Source organism: Suricata suricatta, chromosome 7, assembly GCF_006229205.1.
Source record: "Suricata suricatta isolate VVHF042 chromosome 7, meerkat_22Aug2017_6uvM2_HiC, whole genome shotgun sequence".
In the NCBI taxonomy this organism is placed as follows: domain Eukaryota; kingdom Metazoa; phylum Chordata; class Mammalia; order Carnivora; family Herpestidae; genus Suricata; species Suricata suricatta.
In genome coordinates this window covers 32,560,604-32,582,336 of record NC_043706.1, presented here as the reverse complement: position 1 = coordinate 32,582,336, position 21,733 = coordinate 32,560,604, and the positions used below count along the sequence as shown (strand labels likewise).

Genomic DNA, 21,733 nt, shown 5'->3' with positions numbered 1-21,733 from the left:
TTGGGAATCTGTCTAGTGTAGAATTTGCCCCATCCCTGCTCCCACCTCACTGTACTGCATGGACTTGGGTATATGGGGGAGAAGAAGAAACACATTCCCAGGTAACAACCTATGGTGATAGAGGTCAAAATAGTGGTTTCCTCAAGGTGGAGCATTTTGGGCTGGGAGGTGACTAAGAGAGGTGACCATTTCTGGAGGCTTGGAAAGGTCATGATCTAGGTGATAACTATACAGATGTACACTATTGGTAAAAAGATATCGTTCTGTATACTTCATGCCCATGCACTCAGCACATATAAATTATACCTCAAGAGGTTTTTTTTAGCTAATAAAAGAAACATACTCCCCCTGTGATGGAAGGCTGCCCCAAAGACAAGGCTCTCAAGTCAAAGGATGCTTGCACACTGAAGGCTCCTGGTTACTGACAGCAGTGATTCTTAGCCCTGGACCAGAGTTTATCATAAAAGGGCAGTAGGTATTGACAATAGGCAGAATAAATGTCTCACCCACGCATATAACAATGTCCCAAAGATACAGAGAAGCCACCACATTTAATAAAACGCATTTACTGCAGAGTATTATTACCTATGCAGTCATTCTGTCATAACATATTTTCTCAATCAACAAATACTCAAAGCACAACCACAATCCTGTTGGGACCAAAATAATTTCTGAAGCAATCTCTTTCTCTCTCTCTCTCTCCATCCCTCCTTCCTTCCTCCTCCTCCTTCCCCTCTTTCCCTCCCCAACTATCTCCACCATTTCTTCCCCCAATCCTTCCTTCCCCCGCCCACTTCTCACCTCTCTCAGGCCTACAGCCTGTCTCAACTTCATCAAACTAGCACCCAAGCTGGCCTCCACCCACCCCACCAGCCTCCCCGTCATTGGTTCTACAGGTAGTCTCTGTTCCCCTTTACTTACTGCTCAAACAGATCATTCTCTCTCTCTTTTTAATTTTTTTTTAATGCTTACTTATTTTTGAGAGAGCAAGAGAGAGCGTGCACTTGCGAGAGCACAAGCTACAGGGTGGGGGTGGGACAGAGAGAGAGAGGGAGACAGAGAATCCAAAGCAGCCTCCAGGGTCCGAGCTGTCAGTACAGAACCTGATGCAGGGCTTGAACTCAAAACTGTGTGAGATCATGACCTGACCCGAAGTTGGACACTTAACTGACTGAGCCACCCAGGTGCCCCCAAACAGACCTTTCTCAATGCAGCTTCTCTACCTTTGCCCCTAGCTGTCCCCTTTCCTCTGCCACACCAGTCTCCCACCAGCTATCTAAGTCTTAGGCTTTCTTTAGGGCAGGGCTCAAGTCCCACCTCCCACAGTATCTGCAGGGGGTGGAGGGTCTCTAGACCACCCTTTTCCCCTGGCACCATCATTTCCTCCTCCAAATTCCTTTAGCAGGGACTATTTACATCCAGTGCTACATGCTGAGTACCTGAGGAGGAATTATGATTATAGATGAGGTGCCAGAGGCAAAAAAAAAAATTAAGAAAGTCATTTATTACCTCTCAATTGGTAGGTGGCAAAAGCCAGATGTGAACCCAGACAACATGACTCCAGAGCCACTATCTGATATGGCCTTTGTTTATTTATTTTTTATTTTGAAATAAATTTAAGCTTACAGAAGCATGGCAAATACAGTACAGAGTTCCTGTATACCTTTCACCCAGTTCCCCCTTCTGTCAACATCTTACATACATAACCAGGGTACACTGACCAAAACTGCAGACCTGAACACTGGTACAGTATTATTAACTTCAGACTTTATTCAGATTTCCCCAGTCTTTACACTCTGCCCCCTTTGTATTCCAAGACTGCACTTGATACTTAGTAGTCATACTTCCTTAGCCACTAGATTATAACAGCTCCTCCATCTTTCCTTGTCTTTCATGACCCTGTCATTTTTATTTTCATTTATTTTTTTAACATTTTATTAATTTTTGAGACACAGAGAGAGACAGTGTAAGTAGGGGAGGGGCAGAGAGAGAGAGAGAGGGAGACACAGAATCTGAAGCAGGCTCCAGGCTCTGAGCTGTCAGCACAGAGCCTGATGCAGGGCTCGAAGTGAGATCATGACCTGAGCCGAAGTTGGACACTTAACCAACTGAGGCACCCAGGCGCCCCAACCCCTGTCATTTTTAAAGAATACGAGTCACATATCTTGAAGGATGTCCTTCAACTTGAATTTATCTGTTTTCTCATAATTATACTGTTGGTGACAGATTTCAGGGAAGAACACAACGGGCCAAGGGGCCTTCTCACCACGTCCCTACCAGGGGTGAGTGCTATCAACATGAGAGGAGAGTTTGAAGGCTACGTGGGCATGGGTTGAAAGCACACTAGTAATCAATAAACATTTTAGGGAAGATGCTTTAAGGCCATGCAAATATTGTTTCTCCTTAAACTTTTACCAACTAATTTTAGCCTCCACTGGAGATCTTGCCTGCAGTGCAGTGACTATTACTGTGCTTTGGTAAAGGTAATTTTCTCTTCTCCTCATTCCTTCCACATTTACTAGTTAGAATTCCTCCGAAAGGACGAGCCGTACCTTCACCCCCATTTATTTACTGAATCATTTATATCATTAATTCATGGACATTTATTTTATTCTCTGGTTAATAATCCAATATTATTGTTATTTATGTTGTTGCTCAAACTGTCCCAGCTTTGGCTTTAAGGAGCCCCCTCAGGTTGGCTTCTGTGTCCTGTTGAGGTGCCCCTGTCTTTTTTACTTTCCCTGCCCGAGTCCTGGAATCAACCATTTCTCTGAGGAGCTGATAGAGTCATTTTATCATTGCTCTAATCAAGCCAATTTCTTAAGGGAGCTGACAAATTTTGTATGCCTAAATATCTCCTACAGCAGTAAGCATACAACTGTCTAGCACTAGTCAGTGTTTGTTTAGGAAAGCTTCAAGGGCAGAAGGAGCAATGGCCCACTTACACACTCGCAGAGATGAGAGAGGACAGACCTCCTTCTGTCCTGACCTACCCTTCTGGACAAGACATACAAGAGGCCTGGCCCAGTTCCGGCGTGCAGTGAGAAGACAGTAAGCCACAGTCTGATTCTGCAACTGCTTTGAGACGTTCTGATGCACCTTCCTCAGAAAGCCTGGCAAGAAATGCTCCAAACATTGCCTTGTTTTATGGATGGAGGAACTGAGGTGCAAGTGAAGTAAGAAACATTCTCAAGATCATTCAGCTAGAGCGTGGCTGAGTTGGGACTAGGAACAAGGGCCTGAGGGACTGCTCTCCCATGCCCTTTCCCAGAGGCAGTGTGCACTTAGAAGGAGGAAGGTTCCTGGAGACCATGTTTCCTGTGGATTGAATTTTCTGTCTAACCCACGTCCTCTGTCCTTCAGAATTGACACATGGAGAGACTAGACGATAAAACGCAAGAGATGTGCTTTCTAGAACCTAGGAATCAAGACAGACCTAGAGCAAGCTAAAACTCTATGGACAAGAAGCACTTAAAACTCAATTTACAGATTTTGTCCAGGAATGTACAACACCACAAACAAGGCTAAAATCAAAACCCACGAAGGAAGGAGCAACAAGACTTAGTTTTTGTTCCACTCAAACCCAGATGGCCACATAAGCCCAAGGACCAAACCTAACTTCTAAGCATAAATACTAAGCAGGCATGGAGAAATGAAGAGATTAAAACAAATGTGAATCACAATCAAAACTATGATAAGAAGCTATAGGTTAAAGCTTTAGGTGTCAAAAGCTCACAAGTCTCCCAAATTCCATAATGAGGAAACCTGAAGCCAGCCAGAGTCATCATATGACGATTCCAATGACCTCTTTGTCTTATCTCCAAACAAAAATCAGATGACACCCTGAGCAATAGGAAGCATTCAAAAAAATGTGTGTAAACAAGTAAAACAGTGGACATTAGGTTTTCAGATAACATTCCCATGTTCAGACCTGTGGTCTGAACTCAATGGATTCAATCCACCAAAAATAAAAATGTATTTCTACTTGGTGATCCTACTTTTAAAGAAGTGGCTCATGGGCAAATTGGCTTATTGGAATGACAACCAAAGCCCACAATAAGCCAGCTGGAAAGCATCAATATCAAGACAAAAATACACATAAATTCTAAGAAATCAATTTTATGGATTACAACAGGACCTCCCCCCTCCCCCCTGACACACAAAGTACATCTTAGGTTTAGCTGCTCCTAGATCCTAGATCACTGTGTGAGTACTGTCAGCTTACACAAAACTCACCATTCCATACGCACTGCTACCAACAATCAAAGATTTATTTATTTATTTTGAGAGAGAGAGAAAGAGAGAATGAGCAGGGAAGGGCGGTGGGGAGATCACGACCTGAGCCAAAATCAAGAGTCAGATGCTTAACCAACTGAGCCATCTACGCACCTCCAACAGGTATTTTTAAATGGCTGTGAAAACTCACTCAAAAGAAGTAGGTCTGCGTAAGTATCTGCCAACTGAATGAGCAGGAGCTAAAGTTTACCTGGGCGGCTCAGTAAATGAAGGATATAGTTGACAAAAGAGTAAATATTAAAGAGAGGTACACAGAAGTGATGGTAATTGAAGACAATGCATCTAACACATCATGATGGGTAAAGAAAAGACATTAAGAAAAAGACAGCTCTATCAATTTGACAAAACATAGTAAGTCAAATCCTGGATCCTAATTTCTTATACACGATCTCTGGAAAAACAAAAAAACAAAACACAGTTCAACTTTAAAATGAAGCACCAGGGGTGTCTGGGTGGCTCAGTCAGTTAAGTGTCCGACTTCAGCTCAGGTCATGATCTCACAGTCAGTGAGTTCAAGCCCCGTGTCAGGCTCTGTGCTGACAGCTCAGAGCCTGGAGCCTGTCTTCGCATTCTGTGTCTCCCTCTCTCTCTCTCTCTCTCTCTCTCTCTCTCTCTCTCTCTCTGCCCCTCTCCCACTTATACTGTCTCTCTCTCTCAAAAATAAATGTTTAAAAAAATATTTTAAAGAATAACAAAATAAAATAAAATGAAGCACCAGATCATTTACTTAAAAACCTTTTTGAAAGCCTGCTCTGGGTCTGCTAAAGATGGTAAAAGGGCTGCTGATGAGTGACTAGCGAGAAAACTATTCTCCAACTGGGTCTTAAACATACAATTATGGAGATAGCAATAGATTAAATAGGAGCAATTCTGGAATCTCTGCCAATTTCAGTATCTGAGGTATTTGCATTTGTAGGTAAAAAGTAATAGAGCTCTTCTCTTACTGCTAAGCATATAGGACCCATAGGTGTTTTCAGAACTGCTTAACTAGAATACTATACTCTCCTTCCACTTCTACAGCCTGGGGACTCAGCATCTTTCTTCCTGGTAGCCATGATCTATCTCCACACAAAACAGACTCTAAAGGCCCAAATGGAAAACCTCAGTCCTGGGCAAGTCACTTAACCTCTCGGAATCTATCAGTAAGTGGTCGCTAATATCACAGGATTGTGAAGATTAAAGCACTGAGGATTATGGAAAGTAACATCTCCCGTCCCTAAATCCCAGGTTTCAAAGTAGTATCAACACTCATCTGAACTGGCCATACAATATTCTCTGAAAATCATTTTATGGACCAAGTAATTATGATTTGAGATATAAAATTTGGTCATAAAACACTAATTGGGGGGGTAGTGGAGAGAACCGTAAAAAAAAAAATCAGAGTGAGTAGCAAGGGTTAGAAGTCACTTCAAATACACAGGCCTCTGGTTTCTTATTAATTATTTAGATTTACTTCCCTTGCACACACTTTGGCCTTGGTGATACATCTGGCAGTCATGTGTCCAAAACAAATCTTTATCATTTTGAACTTGGGGAGGTAGGGGTGCCAAACTTTCTCACAGATGAAATTCATGAACAACACATTAACCTGCTTGAGAGGAAGACGGAGATTTTCTAGAAGAAAAGTTTGAAAGAAGCAATATGAGAGGCTTTTTCCTCTTCATGAGCTGCAGGGCATTCCTCTATACCCTCTAAACTAATATATTATTTGGCATAAGTTTAAAGACATTCCCCTCATGTCATGTTTCTATATTCCAGGGAAAATGCCAATGATTTCTTTAAAAATAAGCCTCTTACTTTAGGTATTTAAAGTGTTCCAAAGGGATTCTGTGTTACATTCTTGAATCAAAGAAAGAATCCCCAGTTGCATAGAAACTAAGAGCAAGGACTCCGAAGCCAGTCTGCCTGGGTTCAAAACCAAGCTCTACCACTTCCTAGCTTTCCACCTGGGGTTAGCTACGTGACTTGTCTGTGCTTCGGTTTCCCCACCAATAAAACGGCAATAATGCTAGTGCCTTCCCCAAAGAGCTGTCATGAGGACAAAATGAGATAATATTTGTAAAGTGCTTAGAACACTGTATGGCACAAGTGTTATAAAAGCAACTATTAAATTAAAATGAATAAATTCCTAATTCATCTTTTTTGGCAAAATATTACCTAAGCATATAGGTCTGAATGTCTGAATCTCATCCAAAGAGACAATTCTCCAAGTGGTCACATGTAAGTGCTTTATAAGTGACAGTTTTGGAGCCAGAGAGATTCCTGGCTTTGTATCCTCCGCGTGGCCCTGGACTTTAACCTGTCCCTGAACCTTTACTTCTTCACCTGTAAAATGAAAATGACGATAATTATCTACTAGGCATACTACAAAGGTAAACTGAGAAAATACAGATGTAATCTGACATAAAGTATTAAGTGCTCAAGAAGTAAAACTATCCCCCTTCCAAATACACGTGTACATACCCACCTACAACTACAGGAACAACTCTGAGCTGTTGGGAATGAACTTGTCAGTTAACTACCAATGTGGGATGGCTTTTGCAAGTTTTATCACCAGAAGAAGCAAGAATCAGGTAGCTGGACCCAACCAGGACAAGAGTCAATGCTCAGGCTTCATCAAGCTGCATCAGAGGAAGAGTGGGAAACAAGGCACCAATAATTAAAAACAGAGCAGGATGGGGGCTCCCCTCCAGGCCCAGCCAAGAGCTAAAGGTCTAAAAACAAGCATAAGAAAGACTAAGAATCTTGAAGTGATTCAAGTAAACAGCCCTGAACTGATCTATTTTGTAAGCTTTCCTGGTCATTGAACTTCTTTTAAGTAGGTCTTGACAATAATTCAAAAGGAAAAATAACTGGAGAAATGAACTGTGTTTAAAGAGAACAAAAGAAAATCACAATGAATGCTTATTCAGGTGAAAAACAAAGTCAATAGGTTCACTCAAAGAAAATGGGTTCTGGGACACGTGGGTGGCTCAGTTGGTTAAGTGTCTGACTTTGGCTCAGGTCATGATCTCACAGTTTGAGCCCCACGTTGGGCTGTGTGCTGACAGCGCAGAGCCTGCATGCAGCCTCCTTCAGATTCTGTGTCTCCCCCTCCCTCTACACCTCCCATGCTCATACTCTGTCTCTCAATAATAAAACATTAAAAATTTTTTAAAACGGGTCTGATACAGGCAGAAAATTCCTTTAAAGAAGTTTCCTTCTGGGTGGCCTGGGTGGCTCAGTCAGTTAAGCAACTGACTCTGACTTGATTTCGGCTCAGGTCATGATCTCATGTTTAGTGACAGCCTGCTTGGAATTCTCTCTCTCCCTCTCTTTCAAAATAAATAAACTTTAAAAAAATAAAATAAAATAAAAATAAAAGTCAAGAAATCTTAAAAAAAAAAAAAAAAAGATGAATCTTTCTAAGATTAAATAAAATACCACCTCCAAATAAACTAGCTTGTATTCTCTATAAAAGCTGACACCTCAAGCAACCACTTTTTCTACCTTTCAGAGATAAGAATAGAGATTTCCCAATTTTTATAAATAGAATGCTCCTCGGGGCACCTGGGTGGCTCAGTCAGTTAAGTGTCTGACTTCGGCTCAAATCACGATCTCTCAGTTTATGGGTTTGAGCCCCATGCCAGCGTCTGTGCTGACAGCTCAGAGCCTGGAGCATGCTTTGGATTCTGTGTCTCCCTCTCCCTCTTCCCCCTGCCTGCTTGCATTCTGTCTCTCGTTCTCTCAAAAAAAAAAAAAAATTAAAAAAAATTTTTAAATAGAATGTGTCTCAAAAAAATTAAAATCCCTGAGGTTTTAAACTTTTGCTATAACTGAAACAATTGTAATTAGGAGATCCAACAACACATAAGCAAAGCTAAAAGTTATAAAATGTACAAAAGTGTGGACAAGAAAAAATATTATTTTCTTAGGGTACATGGGTGGCTCAGTCAGCTAAGTGTTGGACTCCTGATCTCAGCTCAGGTCATGATCTCACAAACATGAGATCTCACACCCCACATCAGGCTCTGTGCTGACAGCATGCAGCCTGCTTGGGATTTTCTGCCCCCCTTCAAAATAAATAAACAATATTAAAAAATTTTTTTAAACTTTCTTAATCCTTGTAAAGACAAGCACTTGATAGTGTCTTCCAAATGTAAAATCGATGCTTCTTATGCAGTACCAGTGAATGTTCAATACATGTTGACTACTGGTGTTATTAGCAGTATGATCCACTGCTTCTCCAGTCACAGTAAAAGGACTGACTGAGCCCATACATCATGTTGCCTCTAGTCCTCACTGGCAGGGATAAGCATGTGGTATAGTCACTACAAAGGACGGACCCCGTCACATGGAGACCTACAGCCTCAGTCTTGTAAGAATCATGCACCATCCAACTTGACGGCGTTGAGAGCTGCTTGGCACTGTGAAGCTTGAGTGTTTGAAACTACATTTTCCATTCTGAGTACACAAGGTCAGTATATTTCTTACTCGTATTTTTTTTAATATTTATTTTTGAGAGAGTTAGCAAGTGAGCAGGGGAGGGGAAGAGAGAGGGAGACAGAGTACCAAACAGGTTCTGCACTGACAGCCCCATGTGGGGCTCAAACCCACAAACCATGACATCATGACCTGAATCGAAACCAAGAGCTGGACACTTAACTGACTGAGCCACCCAGGTGCCCCCTCTTACTTTTACTTTTCTTTTTCATCTTAAAAAAAATGCTTTTTAGCAATTTCCTCCTCAACACATCCCCAAAGGCAAGGGAATCAAGAACAAAAATGAACTACTGGGACCTCATCAAGATAAAAAGCTTATGCAATGCAAAGGAAATGATCAAAAAAACTAATAGGCAACTGACAGAATGGGAAAAGATAATGGCAAATGGCATATCAGATAAAGGGCTAGTATCCAAAATCTACAAGGAACTCATTAAACTCCATACCTGAAAAATGAATAATCCACTGAAGAAATGGGCAGAAGACATAAACAGACACTCCACCAAAGAGGACATCCAGATGGCCAACAGGCACATGAAATGATGCTCAGCATCACTCAGCATCAGGGAAATACAAATCAAAACCACACTGAGATACCACCTCACGCCAGTCAGAGTGGCTAAAATGAACAAATCAAGAGACTATAGATGCTGGCAAGGATGTGGAGAAACGGGCACCCTCCTACACTGCTGGTGGGAATGTAAACTGGTGCAGCCGCTCTGGAAAACAATATGCAGGTTCCTCAAAAAACTATCAGTAGAACTCCCCTATGACCCAGCAATAGCACTGCTAGGGTTTTACCCAAAGGATCCAGAAGTGCTGATGCACAGGGGCAGATGTACCCCAATGTTCATAGCGGCACTTTCTACAATAGCCAAATCATGGAAAGAGCCTAAATGTCCATCACCTGATGAATGAATCAAGAAGATGTGGCATATATTTACACAATGGAGTACTACATGGCAGTGAGAAAGAATGAAATATGGCCATTTGTAGCAAAGTGGATGGACCTTGAGGGTGTCATGCTAAGTGAAATAAGTCAGGCGGAAAAGGACAGATACCATATGTTTGCACTCATAGGTCTAATAGGAGAAACCTAACAGAGGACCATAGGGAGGGGGAGAGGGGGAAAGAGTTGGGGAGAGAGAGGGACACAAATCATGAGAGACTATTGAATACTGAGAACAAACTGAGGGCTGAAGGGGGAGGGGGAGGGAGAAAGGGGGTGATGGTCATGGAGGGGGGCACTTGTGGGGAGAAGCACTGGGTGTTACATGGAAACCAATTTGACAATAAACTATTATCTTAAAAACATAAAATAAAATAAAGAAGGTGAGAGACCAACATAAAAGTGCTGTGAAATCTGTCAGTATAATGATGTTGGATGTTCTCATTGCCTAACAGAGGCTGAAATCTATCTATAAGTAGAGCCCTAACTGCCCCAAAAACTATCAAAAAGAAAAAATAAATGGTTCCATGTGCTGGTTTTATCACATAAAAATATATCTACCTATTTTGAGAGAGAAAGAATGAGCAGGAGAGAGGGGAAGAAGGAGAGAGTGAGAATCCCAAGCAGGCTCCATGCTGCCAGCACATAGCCCAATGTGGGGCTCAATTCCATGAACCGCAAGACCATAACCTGAGGTGAAATCAAAAGCTGGATGCTTAACCAACTGAGCCACCCAAGCACCCCTACTTTTATCACTTTTAAACTGACGCTATAATGTAGTATCTGTATGGCTAGTCAACAGGGGAATCTGGGCTAAGGCAGAAGGACTCAGATCCAAACCTCCCATCTGTACTCCAAGCATAAAATACCAGTGTATAAAATATAACATAAGAAACGCTTTTGTACATAGTTGAGCTCCAAACCAAGAAAAATACACACATGTCAGAACAGGAACTCAAAATCAGAGCAGTGAATGGGAACTCTCAATGCAATAAATCAGAAGTCAACAGTAAGTACAGAGAGAAATGTGTTTAGTAAACTTAATAGAAGACAATTCAACTCACTCCTCAATGTTTATATAGAAAGAGTAACACCATGAAACATATTCAGTGTAACAAGTAAGACTAAATCATCTAAGTAACAAGTCAGTTTAACAATCTAGATTCTTATCTAGAGTTAACCCATAAAGCTGGTGGGAAAACACTATTTCAAGTTGGTCTTCTGTAAGTACAACCTAAGGAATTTGGTTACTCAAGTCCTTCAAGCATGCTTTTTAAAGGCTTTTGTCATCTACAGGGCCATGTATGGCCAACAGGAAACTTAAAAAGAGAAAAAAGATTGGAAGCTAGCTGAACTAATCTATACTCTCAAAGATTAGAACACTAAATTTGCATATGGCCTGGTGAGCCAGCACAAACACCGGGACTCTGAGGAGAAATATCACTCAGGTAAAATACACAAACACACACAACACCACTTCATTATAAACCAATCCAACTACTTTTCATAGTAAAATAAAATTGTCAGTCTAAATAATCTCAGAGCACATTTTTAAAAGGTTATTATTGAAGCATAAATATGTTTAAATATGTGAGTTCATAATGATATTTACAAAAACCTCAGATACCACTGAAGACTACCAGGAAACCAAATGGATCTGAAAACTGGTAAAGAACAGAAAAGAATCAAGCATTCAACTCATCTTTCCTGAACAAACTGTATCTCAGGACAACCATGTAGTTGATAACAGGAGGTTTCTCTCTAAAAAGTATTCCAGGTAATAAGTGAAGAACATAAAACAAACAAAATATCACTGTTTGGCAAACTCTTAATTAAGTCATGGTCTAGGCAGTGACCTTCAATGGCTGCCACCATCACAAGAAAGACAGACTTGGTACACTTGGGTGGCTCAGTCAGCTGAGTGTCTGACTTCAGCTCAGGTCATGACCTCACAGTTCCTGAGTTTGAACCCCACATTGGGATCACTGATGTCAGCCTTTTCAGCATGGAGCCCGCTTCAGATCTCCTTCCCCCTCTCTACCCTCCCCCCACTTGTGCTCTCCAAAATATAAATAAGTATTAAAAAAAAAAGAAGAAGAAGAAGAAAGACTCAACTGAAGAAGGCACACAACACCCTTAGAAAGAAATCCTGCCAAAAAATGTGAACTTGAACCAGATCAAGTCTCTAGATCCAATTTCCAGTTTATAGGAAATATAGGGATAGAAGAACATGTTAAATGACATCTCAGTGATCCAATGGGGCAAATGCCCTTTTTCTTCATCAAATAAACTGAAAAGAAAAAAATGACAGAGATGAAACCCACAGATTTAAAAAGACTAAAAGATACAGCAAATGAATACAAAGTGTTTACAGATTTAAACAAACCAACTGTAAAAGATAAAATATTTTAGACAATATGGAAAATTAGAACCCTAACTAAACATTTGATTATTTTAAGGAATTGCCATTTTTTAGATGTGAGATAATGGTATCATGAATATTTTCAAAAGAATCTTTACCTTTTAAAGATGTGTACTTAAGTAATATAATACGTAAGCCTTTCTTCAAAATAATTCACTTGGGGTTGTCTGGGTAGCTCAGCCACTTAAGTGTCTGACTCTTGATTTCAGCTCAGGTCATGATCTCACAGTTGTGAGATCAAGCCCCATGTCAGGCTCTGTGCTGAGCATGGAGTCTGTTTCAGATTCTCTCTCTCTCTCTTTCTCTCTCTCTCCCCTTCTCTCTCTCAAAATTTAAAATAATAATAATAATTTAGTTGGGGGTGATAAAAAGAAACAAATTGGCCATATGCTGCTAATTGTGTTATGGGTATATAGGTATGTGAGAACTCATTATTTTATTCTCTTGACCTCTGTATGTTTGAAATTTCCCAAAAATAAAAGCTAGAACAACAAAAGAAAATGGCTTTTGTCTCATTTTGCTTCGAGGATATTGCTCCATGCATTTGTGTTATTAATGGCCCTCTTCTAAACAATAGCCTCTGAAGAAGGACCCGAGAGGTCCCAACTTGACCATTAAAAATCCTATGCCCACACAAAGGTAACTTTCTAAATGTAAGTAGCATTAGCAGCCATAGATCAGTACATTACTTCTCAATCAAAAGGACCCAGAAGATGTAACTCTTATTAAGAGTCCTCAAATACAACTGCATATGTTATTCTTGCCACGGTTGAATACTCAAATTACATCTACTATCCTGAGTATGTTATAAGCACAAATACACACAAAATCTTATCTACAAGATTGTATATGCCAGTGCTGTTCCAACAGCAGAAAACTAAAAACAAACTCCAATCTAAGAGCAAACAAGGGATTCAATCATTGCAGTCCATACACACTGTGGAATACCACTCATTCGTTTAAAATGAGGCTGAAGAGAAAAATGAAAGTTGTTTATAATACATTAAGTGAAAATTTGAGACAAAATATGTACAGTACAGTGTCATTTCTAGTAAAAAAAAATTTTTTTGCATAGACAAAAGTCCAAAGAACGTACATGAAAATTGCAACAGCTAACTCATGTAGGTGGTGAAATTATGGATGGTTTTATTTTCGTGTGGCAATTTTTCTAGACTAAATGCAGAGGTCCACAATCCGTCCTTTACCATTCAGATATCCAAAATTCTCTGAAAATAATTTTTAAAAGTTACTGGCAAACTTGCTTAGGTACAAAACCTGCCCTACACTGATTGAGAGCTGCTTCATTATTTATTTACCCCTTTTACAGTGAATGTGGACAGATGTCACTGCAGGGATGCGATGTGTCAGAGTGCTGACCCAGATTCCACTAGGGGCTTACTAGTACCCTCCAACAACCCCAAACTCTGGATATTAAACCCCAAAGCCTCTGACAAAACACTGTGGACCTGAATCAGTTTGTAACTTGCCACCATTACCATTTTTAGGCTTCTAAAAATGGGACTCACATTTGAAAAGGTTGGGAGCTCCTGCTATCAATTATTATAACTTTTAAAACAGCATCAATTTAAAACACGTCCTTGACAACAGGATTCTCATTCCAGTTTATCAAAGGTAGCAAGCCCTGGGCTTCCATCATATGGTTTCAGCAGCCAAGGTCTACCAGGCATTGCGTGCCTTCCATAGTTTAGCTCACGGGATGCTGCTTCAGGAAGCAGATACCATCCTAGGCCCATTGTACATATGAAGACACAGATGCTCAGAGAGGTTACGTAACTTGCCTAACTCACAAGGCAGAGCTGGGTCAGAGCCTGACCTTTGCAGCCATGCTAAACCCTCGTCACTTAAGTAATCTACAGGGCAGTTCTGCTTCTGGATCATCTCCATCATTTTTAATAGTGGTAATAACATCACAAGGGAAGCAGAGACAACTGACTTGTTTTAAAAATTCTTTTTTGATTTGTAAACTAAACAAACTCGATCTACAAATTACTAAGAAAAGATAAATATGAACCCAAAACATATAATTTCCAGTATTACTACCATTAACTCTAACCACACCAAAGTTATTTGAAGATGTTCTATGAATGTAACAATATAATTTTCTATACCACAGAAAATCTCCCAGTAATCTTTTGGAAATCAGTGTGGGGAACATTTTCCGAGAGCTGTCCAGAAGAGACCAAGTTCCTACCCACAGGAGAGCCTGACATTTCCAAGAACAAACTCTCCACTATCTACTTTTGGGGTTTTCTTGGTGTCTCTGGGCTATAAAACCCACTAATTTACTTTCCCTACTGAAAACTAGGGTAGAAATAGCCTTGACTTCCTTCTGCAAACCAAAATTCACAGCTGTTGGGGGTGAACAAACTAAGGGGAAAAAAGAACCTTAAGAAGGGATTTTTCTGGCCAAGGATGCAACTTTCACTGGGACCATAATCTCCCAGGACAAGTGAACATGCTGAAGCTGACTGGCTACAAATCAAATTCTTCAGACCACAAGACTGTTTCACTGTTTCCAGTCTCTAATTTTTGTAACTAAGACAGTAAAAACTGAACTTCAATTGGAGAATTCAGAAAAAATGGGATGTCTCATCTTTCAAACTTCTGTTAAAGTATCTTTTTCTTTCTTTTTTAAAAAATGTTTATTTTTGAGAGACAGAGACAGAGCATGAGCAGGGGAGGGGCAGAGAGAGAGAGACATACACAGAATCTGAAGCATACTCCAGGCTCTGAGCTGTCAGCACAGAGCCTGATGCAGGGCTCAAACTCATGAACTGCTAGATCATGACCTGAGCTGAAGTAGAATGCTTAACCAAATGAGCCACCCAGGCGCCCCTAAATTATCTTTTACTACCCGTGCATGCCTTACTCAGTTTAAGATTAGGCACTTGCTAGATTTTCAGATACAAAATAACCACACGAATCATAGTCTGCTTTAAAGAAAGCAAAAACGTACAGCAATTCCAAAATAAAAGGGCTGCTATCCCAATAAAATATACTTAAAAGTATATCAAGAAGCTCTTTAAAAATCATTTTTAATGAATTGAAAAAGCTTTAGTGTAATATCTAGAACTGTTATCCTAATGGATAGTTGTGTTTTGTTGGCTGGTTTTGTTTTGTTACATTCTCTTGGAGAAAGCCAGAATTTAGATCACATAAGTCCATGAAATCCTGCTTCAGCACCTCACATTCTACAATCCTTAGTCAGTGCTGTCTTCTTCCTTAGGATGTTAATATCATTTTGCTTAAATTAGGTATATTCACAAGAAATCTGGCACTGCAGGAGGGCAAAAGAAACAAGGTCAGCATGAAAAAGCTGTCATGTCATTATAGTTTCTAAGCTACACATCCATTCTGGGGAGTGAGTGAAGGACCATTCAAATGGGATGGTTATGTTAACCACTTTTTTTTTTTTTAAGTCCGAATTCTTTACAGAAATCTAGCAATCTTTCTTAAAAACAGTAAGTTGTCATATCGTCTGACATTGGAAGAACTTTTAATTGTCCCCAAGGTGGGGTCCATTTTTCCAAAGTTTTCATTCTTCATTCCTTATTTCAAAAAATTACTTCATATTTTTAGGAAACTCCTGGTGGCTATTTCTAGACTCCCTCCTCACCTCAAATGGTAGAATAAAAACTAGTTTATAGCTACATTTACGGCTATGGTCTGTAAATTTTCCGATTTCTCCAGTAGGCCTCCTTGGCTTCTTCTGTTCTTATTCACTCCTCTCATGCTTGAGAAATTAAGTATAGAATATTCCTAAACCATGACACATCTACTCCTCAATCCTTGACTTTGGTTTAGCTTTTCTGTGCTTCTGAACCTTCAGGGATTCATTTTACTTTACACCTTTCACATACATCAGTATTCAGCTCACAATTCAATAAAGTTTTAAGTTAATATATGATGATTTCTTGTACCATTTTCTTTTTTCAGGTCTTTTTGCCTTTTCGTTGATAGAATTCACTTCTAACCCAAATTTTACGGTCTCCTCATATAGAATTGGCTTTCTGGGAAATCAGCAGTTTCACTACAACCATCAACATATCAATCTCTCCGCTACATGAGAATTTGTGTCCAGGGCTGAAAAATACCATGAGCTACAAAGAAGTCTAGGAGCACCTGTCTCAAGCTGCCAACTGAAGGCATGCATTCGTTCAATAATCGGAAAATGAGATAGTATTATGTAAAGTAAAATCCATGCCTTCCAGAACCTCTCAAGGACTAAACATTTCAGATAACTATGCTTTCTAAATAATCTACTTTAAGTAACAAAAATTATATATGAATCATTTCAAATGATTATATTTGAATCATTTCAAACTAAAATATGTTTTTCCTACTTCCACTGACACGCTACACTGCATATAACTTAATCTGTTTTTGATGGCTGTGAGTCATAATAAACAGAAATTACAGCACTAAGATATAGCACAATGATGCTTGGGGCCCACGCAAGTGTGTAGGGTTATGCACATCTATGTTAGTAGCCTCAAGTTGCCAAGGATGGGAAAGCTGAGATAGATTCTAACTGCTTTTTCTGTCTCTTATTTTGTTAATCAGTCACACAGACCTATCATACTACTATAAACACTGTAAGGAAACAGGCCATGCATCAGGAGAGGGACTGGTTTTGATAAAGCACCTACTCTGTGCCAGGTCTGAGACAGACTTTGCAATGCATCTAGCAATCAGCCTGGCACAAAAGTGAAAAATGGGTAAACACTGGGTAAATGAACAGCACTAATGTGCCTACCTAAGCAGGTTCTCTCTCTCTTATTTACAGTTTCTAATCTGCCATGACCTGGAAAACACATACCCAAGTGTGAAAGAACACCATTTAAAATATGTCTAGCCTGGTACTTTGCACATGTCGGGGACAGTATGGCAAAACTATGTGCTGAACCGAGCTGAGGATGGCTAACAATGAGCATTCACAATGTGCCAGAAACTGTGGGAAGTGTCTTACACACATTATCTAAGATGATACCTATAAGGCAAACAATATCATCCCCATTTTACAGATGGAGAAATTGAGGCTCCAAGTGGTTGAGTAATTTGTAACAAAATCAAGCAGCTAGTCAGTGATGGCAGTACACTATGAATTCAGGCAGTCTGACTACAGAACAAGCGGCCTTTTTCTTTTTTAATGCTTATTTATTTGGGGGCGGGGGGGGGGGAGAAAGAGAAAGAGTGAGAGTATAAGTAGGGGAGATGCAGAGAGAGAGGGAGACACAGAATTTGGCTCCAGGCTCTGAGCTGTCAGCACACGGCCCGACACAGAGCTCGAACTCATGAATGGTGAGATCATGGCCTGAGCCGAAGTCAGATGCTCAACCAACTGAGCCAACCAGGTGCCCCAAGAACAAGTAGTCTTACGCGTGACACTACACTGCCTCTGAATAAATGTGCAGTAAATAAGAAAAGGTCAGAAAGATACAAAGTTTATAACAACTTCTTTTTGTTTCCTAGAAGCTTTTGCTGACTTGGGATTCTTGGGGATATTCTCGGTAAGTGACGGTTTCTGTATATAAACATTACACCGGCAGGCCAATGCAATACACTGTGAAAGCCAGGCAAGTGAAGAATGAGCCAGGGAGCTACTGTACACTGCAGATGATGGGTTCCAAAGAAGTAGAAGCTGGAGAGATCTGTGTGTATTAGGGTCATTAGGGAGGGCTGTAAGAAGTTAAGACCTAAGCCCAAGCAGTATAAAAGAAAGATGGGGTAAGAGCGGGGGCACTTTGTAGCTTCAGAAAAAGCAAAAGCCTTTGTGGAACTAGATGAACAGACAAACACACATGTGGTTTGGACCATTTATATCCAATGCAGCTCTAAGTGCCTCTTCTTGCCAGCTTTACTTGGCCACTCAGACAGCTGCACAAACATAGGTTGCAGCTGGCAGTACTAGTGGGGGTAGGATATGGCAGCTAATTAATGCAAAGGCTAGATATGAAGCTACAAGGGTCTTTAAGGGTCCTTGAGATGTGGAGTGTGGGCATAGGGAACCTACCCTCTACTATTTCCAAACCTAAAAAGGGAGGGGATGCTGACCTAGGAAGTATTTAAATACTAGTATCATTTGCTCAGAAATCTTTCACTAGGTTGAACCAGAATCACCTGTAATTAATGACACACCTAGTGTAACTACTGCCTGCGGATCCTCCCTGCCCCTACGAATCACAGGGCTGAGAGGTTAGAGCAGCTCTCAGGCCATCTACCATCTCTATTAGAGACACAAGAGCAAGTCAGGAATCAGCTGTCTTACGCTAGGGTGTGGAGACACCACCCACACTTTAGGACAGAGACTGAACTTATTAGCATGAGGCCAAAAGTTAAAACATTGTGGTCAACAAAGATTTCTTGTCTTGCTTAACTACACGGCAGCTAAGTCCTCAGCAAAATGTTAACAGTCTCTGAAGTGTGAGCCGTAAGAGTAATCTGACTTGCACTTGAAGGTGGGAGATACATGCAAATTTCTCACTTCGGCAGGATATACTCAAGGTGAAGATATATTCTGGCCAACCTCCAAATTCTACGTTATTCAACTAATTAGAGACTGGCACTTCCAAACCTCTTTCGGGATCCCCTCTCTCAGATTATCAGAAGTGCAGAAATATCAAAGTAATCCAGGGAAGATTCAAAATCCAATGCATGCCTTCAAAGTACATTTATGAGTTGTGAGGCACTGATCTAAGGACTGGGACTATAAACATAAGAAAGACTAAGCCACTCTAAAAGATGGAAATGTACCCATTCGTTATTATTACTATCCTTTATCATCCCCCAAAACAACGCTGCCAGGAGGAAGTTCTTCTAGTGCCCTAGGAACACCAATTAAGTCATTTTCCTGCTTCTATGCCTCCGACCATAGCTTGCCAACCTGGAATGCTCTCACTGTTCTTCACCTTTCTAAATCCTCACATCCTTCAAAGTCAGCTGATGTCCTCCTCCTAGCCCTGATCTCCATCTCACTCCCTAAGTTCTGCCTCATTTTGCTGAACTACTAACAATTACAATGAGTACAACCATCACTTTATTTAGAAATCTGCCATCCTCTAATTGATACTTTTATTTATTCAATGAATCCTGGGTATTAACTGTGTGACAGCACTGTTTTAGGGACTGGAGAAACCTCCCCAAAGAACTCATGGGGAGAGTTCTTCTATGCCGCTTTTTTTAAATGTTTGTTTTTATTTTTGAGAGAGAGAGAGAGCGAGTGAGCAAATGGGGGAGGAGAAGAGAGAGAGGGAGACACAGAAGGAAGCAGCTCCAGGCTCTGAGCTGTCAGTACAGAGCCCAACACGGGGCTTGAACCCAAAAACTGATAGATCATAACCCGAGGCGAAGTCGGACACTCAACCTACTGAGCCACCCAGGAGCCCCTCCTATGCCCTTTAAAAAATCTTCCTGTGTAGACCTGGGTCTGTACCCGGTGCTTAATACCTAACAACTGATTAGAGCCTCAGGCTTCTCCGGTCCAAACTCCCTCAAATTGAAGTTACATAAACCAATGGGGAACAAAAGCCAACGAAGCCATTTCTAAATGAACTTCCACTTCTTAAAAACCTCAAAAGAACAAGGAAGGAAAAGAAAACAGGCTATGAAAGTGCTGCTGAACCAACACATTTTACTCACACTGACAAAGCACCTCCAATCCCCCCTCCAAGCCACAGAAAAGTGACCTTTCTCTCTCCATCCTTACCAGCTCCGGATTCAAGTGTTTATTTTAACAACAGATCTCAGAGAAGTTTAAAGCACCCTAAGTTTGCTAAACAGGTCTTTCTGAAGCTTTGTTTCTTGAGGAATAAACCCCTTGATGAATCTCGCATATGCCACTTAGAGACTAACTAATCCAATGAGGTTCCCTGCAATGAACTAGAACTTGAGCTTCAAGCACAAGAGGAGCTAAAAGAAGAACACTTTGAACGTGATAAATCCAGAACGTGTTGTTGTTAATATCAACAACAAAAGACAGGTCCTGCGGAGCGGGATGGAAGGTTCCAAGTTCCAAAAGAAAGGAATCAAGAGAATTCCCTCCGGGGGAGCGGTGAGATCCTGCAAGGCGTGGGAGTTTCTGCAGGAGGTGAGGGAGATTTCAAATAAAGATTTCTCTGCTCTAACGTGGCTTGTGAGATACGACAGCTGGCACCCGACGGCGGGCGAGGGTGAAGCCGGGCTGTGCCATGCGGCGGGAGGCTGCCACCCGGGCACTCCCACCATTCTCCGCAGCCGGGTCAGGATACGAGACGAGAGCCCGGCGCCGCGCGGACCTGCACGGGCGCTCCTGGCCCCGCGGGTCACCCGCCCTCGACCAGTGGCGCCCAGCAAACCCGCCCGCCCGGATCTCAGGAGCCTCGACCTCTCAGGAGCCCCAGGAGACGGGCGGAGGAGAGGGGGTCTCCAGCCAGCCGTCCGGCCCCGGCGCGTTACCCACCTGAGCAGACTGGAGAGGGGATGGCTTGAGGACCCGAGGCCGCCGCCGCCGCCGCCGCTGCTGCTCCCGGAGGAGCCGCCGCCGCCGCCGCCCCCGAAGCCTGAGGAGAGCCGCTTCCCGGACAGCAGCTTCTCCACGGCCGGGAGGTGCCCGGTGCGGGCCGCCTCCAGCAGCTCCTGCTCCTTCCCCATCCCCAGGGCCACCGCCTCCCTGGACCCCCTTTCCGGGGCCGCAGCCGAGCCTGCTCCGGCTCCCAAACTTTCCGTCTCCGGGCAACGCACCCCCCAAACCGGCCGGGGACACCACCCCCCTCCCCCCCGCCTTTTCTGCCCAGGAGCGCGTCACTTCCGGGATCTGGCGTCACGCGTCACCGCGCCCCCGCGCCCCGCCCCCTTGCCCACCTAGCTGGGCGGGGTTCGGCAAGCGGGCGCAGGTGGCTATGGTCCGTTGGAAGCTGGCGGATTTATGCCGGGATAGGCCTCTGGGGGCAAGAGGAAAGCGCCTAGTAAATACCCGCTGTACAGGTGTTAAGGAACAAATGGGGTCCACCTGAATGCGCCTCCCGAAATGCGCTTCCTCCCGAAAGGTTTTGGTAGCCCACAGGACGGGAAATACGGTAATTCACCCAGGCAGCGTAGAAACAAAGAGAGAAATATGGTAACGCGCATCTACACTTCCAAGTTCATTCTCTAAGCACGCATAAATTAAATACGTGATGGATGCTGGGACCTAGTGACACAGAGGTGAATAAAATGTCCTGTCCCGTACCTCAATGAGAAAAGAGAGAAATTTTTTTAAAAAGAAATATCTCTTCTTCATGGTCCCAATCTCTTAAAAGGCTCGTTAAAGTGACACCTGCAAAGACAAGACCTCCCTTCCCAGTAGAATGTGTTTCCTGTTTTGATGGAATTAACCGAACTGACAAAAGAAGTTTGTGAAACCGACCTGGATATTGAGTACCAGTGAATTGGAAAAATCATTTAATTGGTTAGAAAGTATATATTATCTTTGCTACTAGAACTGTTCCTAGTTCGAAGTAGGCGCTCAACAGGTAACGGGGTGAATAAATGGATTGGATCAATTCTGTTCAACCTATATGATTTTTTTGAGGTACTTGAGGAACCGA

The 21,733-nt window shown here is 41.9% G+C and overlaps 1 protein-coding gene across 6 annotated transcripts in view; it reads right to left on the bottom strand.

The window, feature by feature from the left end:
* ANKS1A (ankyrin repeat and sterile alpha motif domain containing 1A) overlaps positions 1-20,923 on the bottom strand; it is a 179,562-nt gene extending 158,639 nt beyond the window's left edge. For all 6 annotated transcript variants that reach the window (XM_029944038.1, XM_029944039.1, XM_029944041.1 and 3 more), the window contains exon 1: positions 20,608-20,923. In XM_029944038.1, coding sequence (XP_029799898.1) covers positions 20,608-20,798 — 191 coding nt within the window. In that variant the 5' untranslated portion in view covers positions 20,799-20,923. The remainder of the gene's footprint in view (positions 1-20,607) is intronic.
* Between the last annotated feature and the right edge of the window lie 810 nt (positions 20,924-21,733).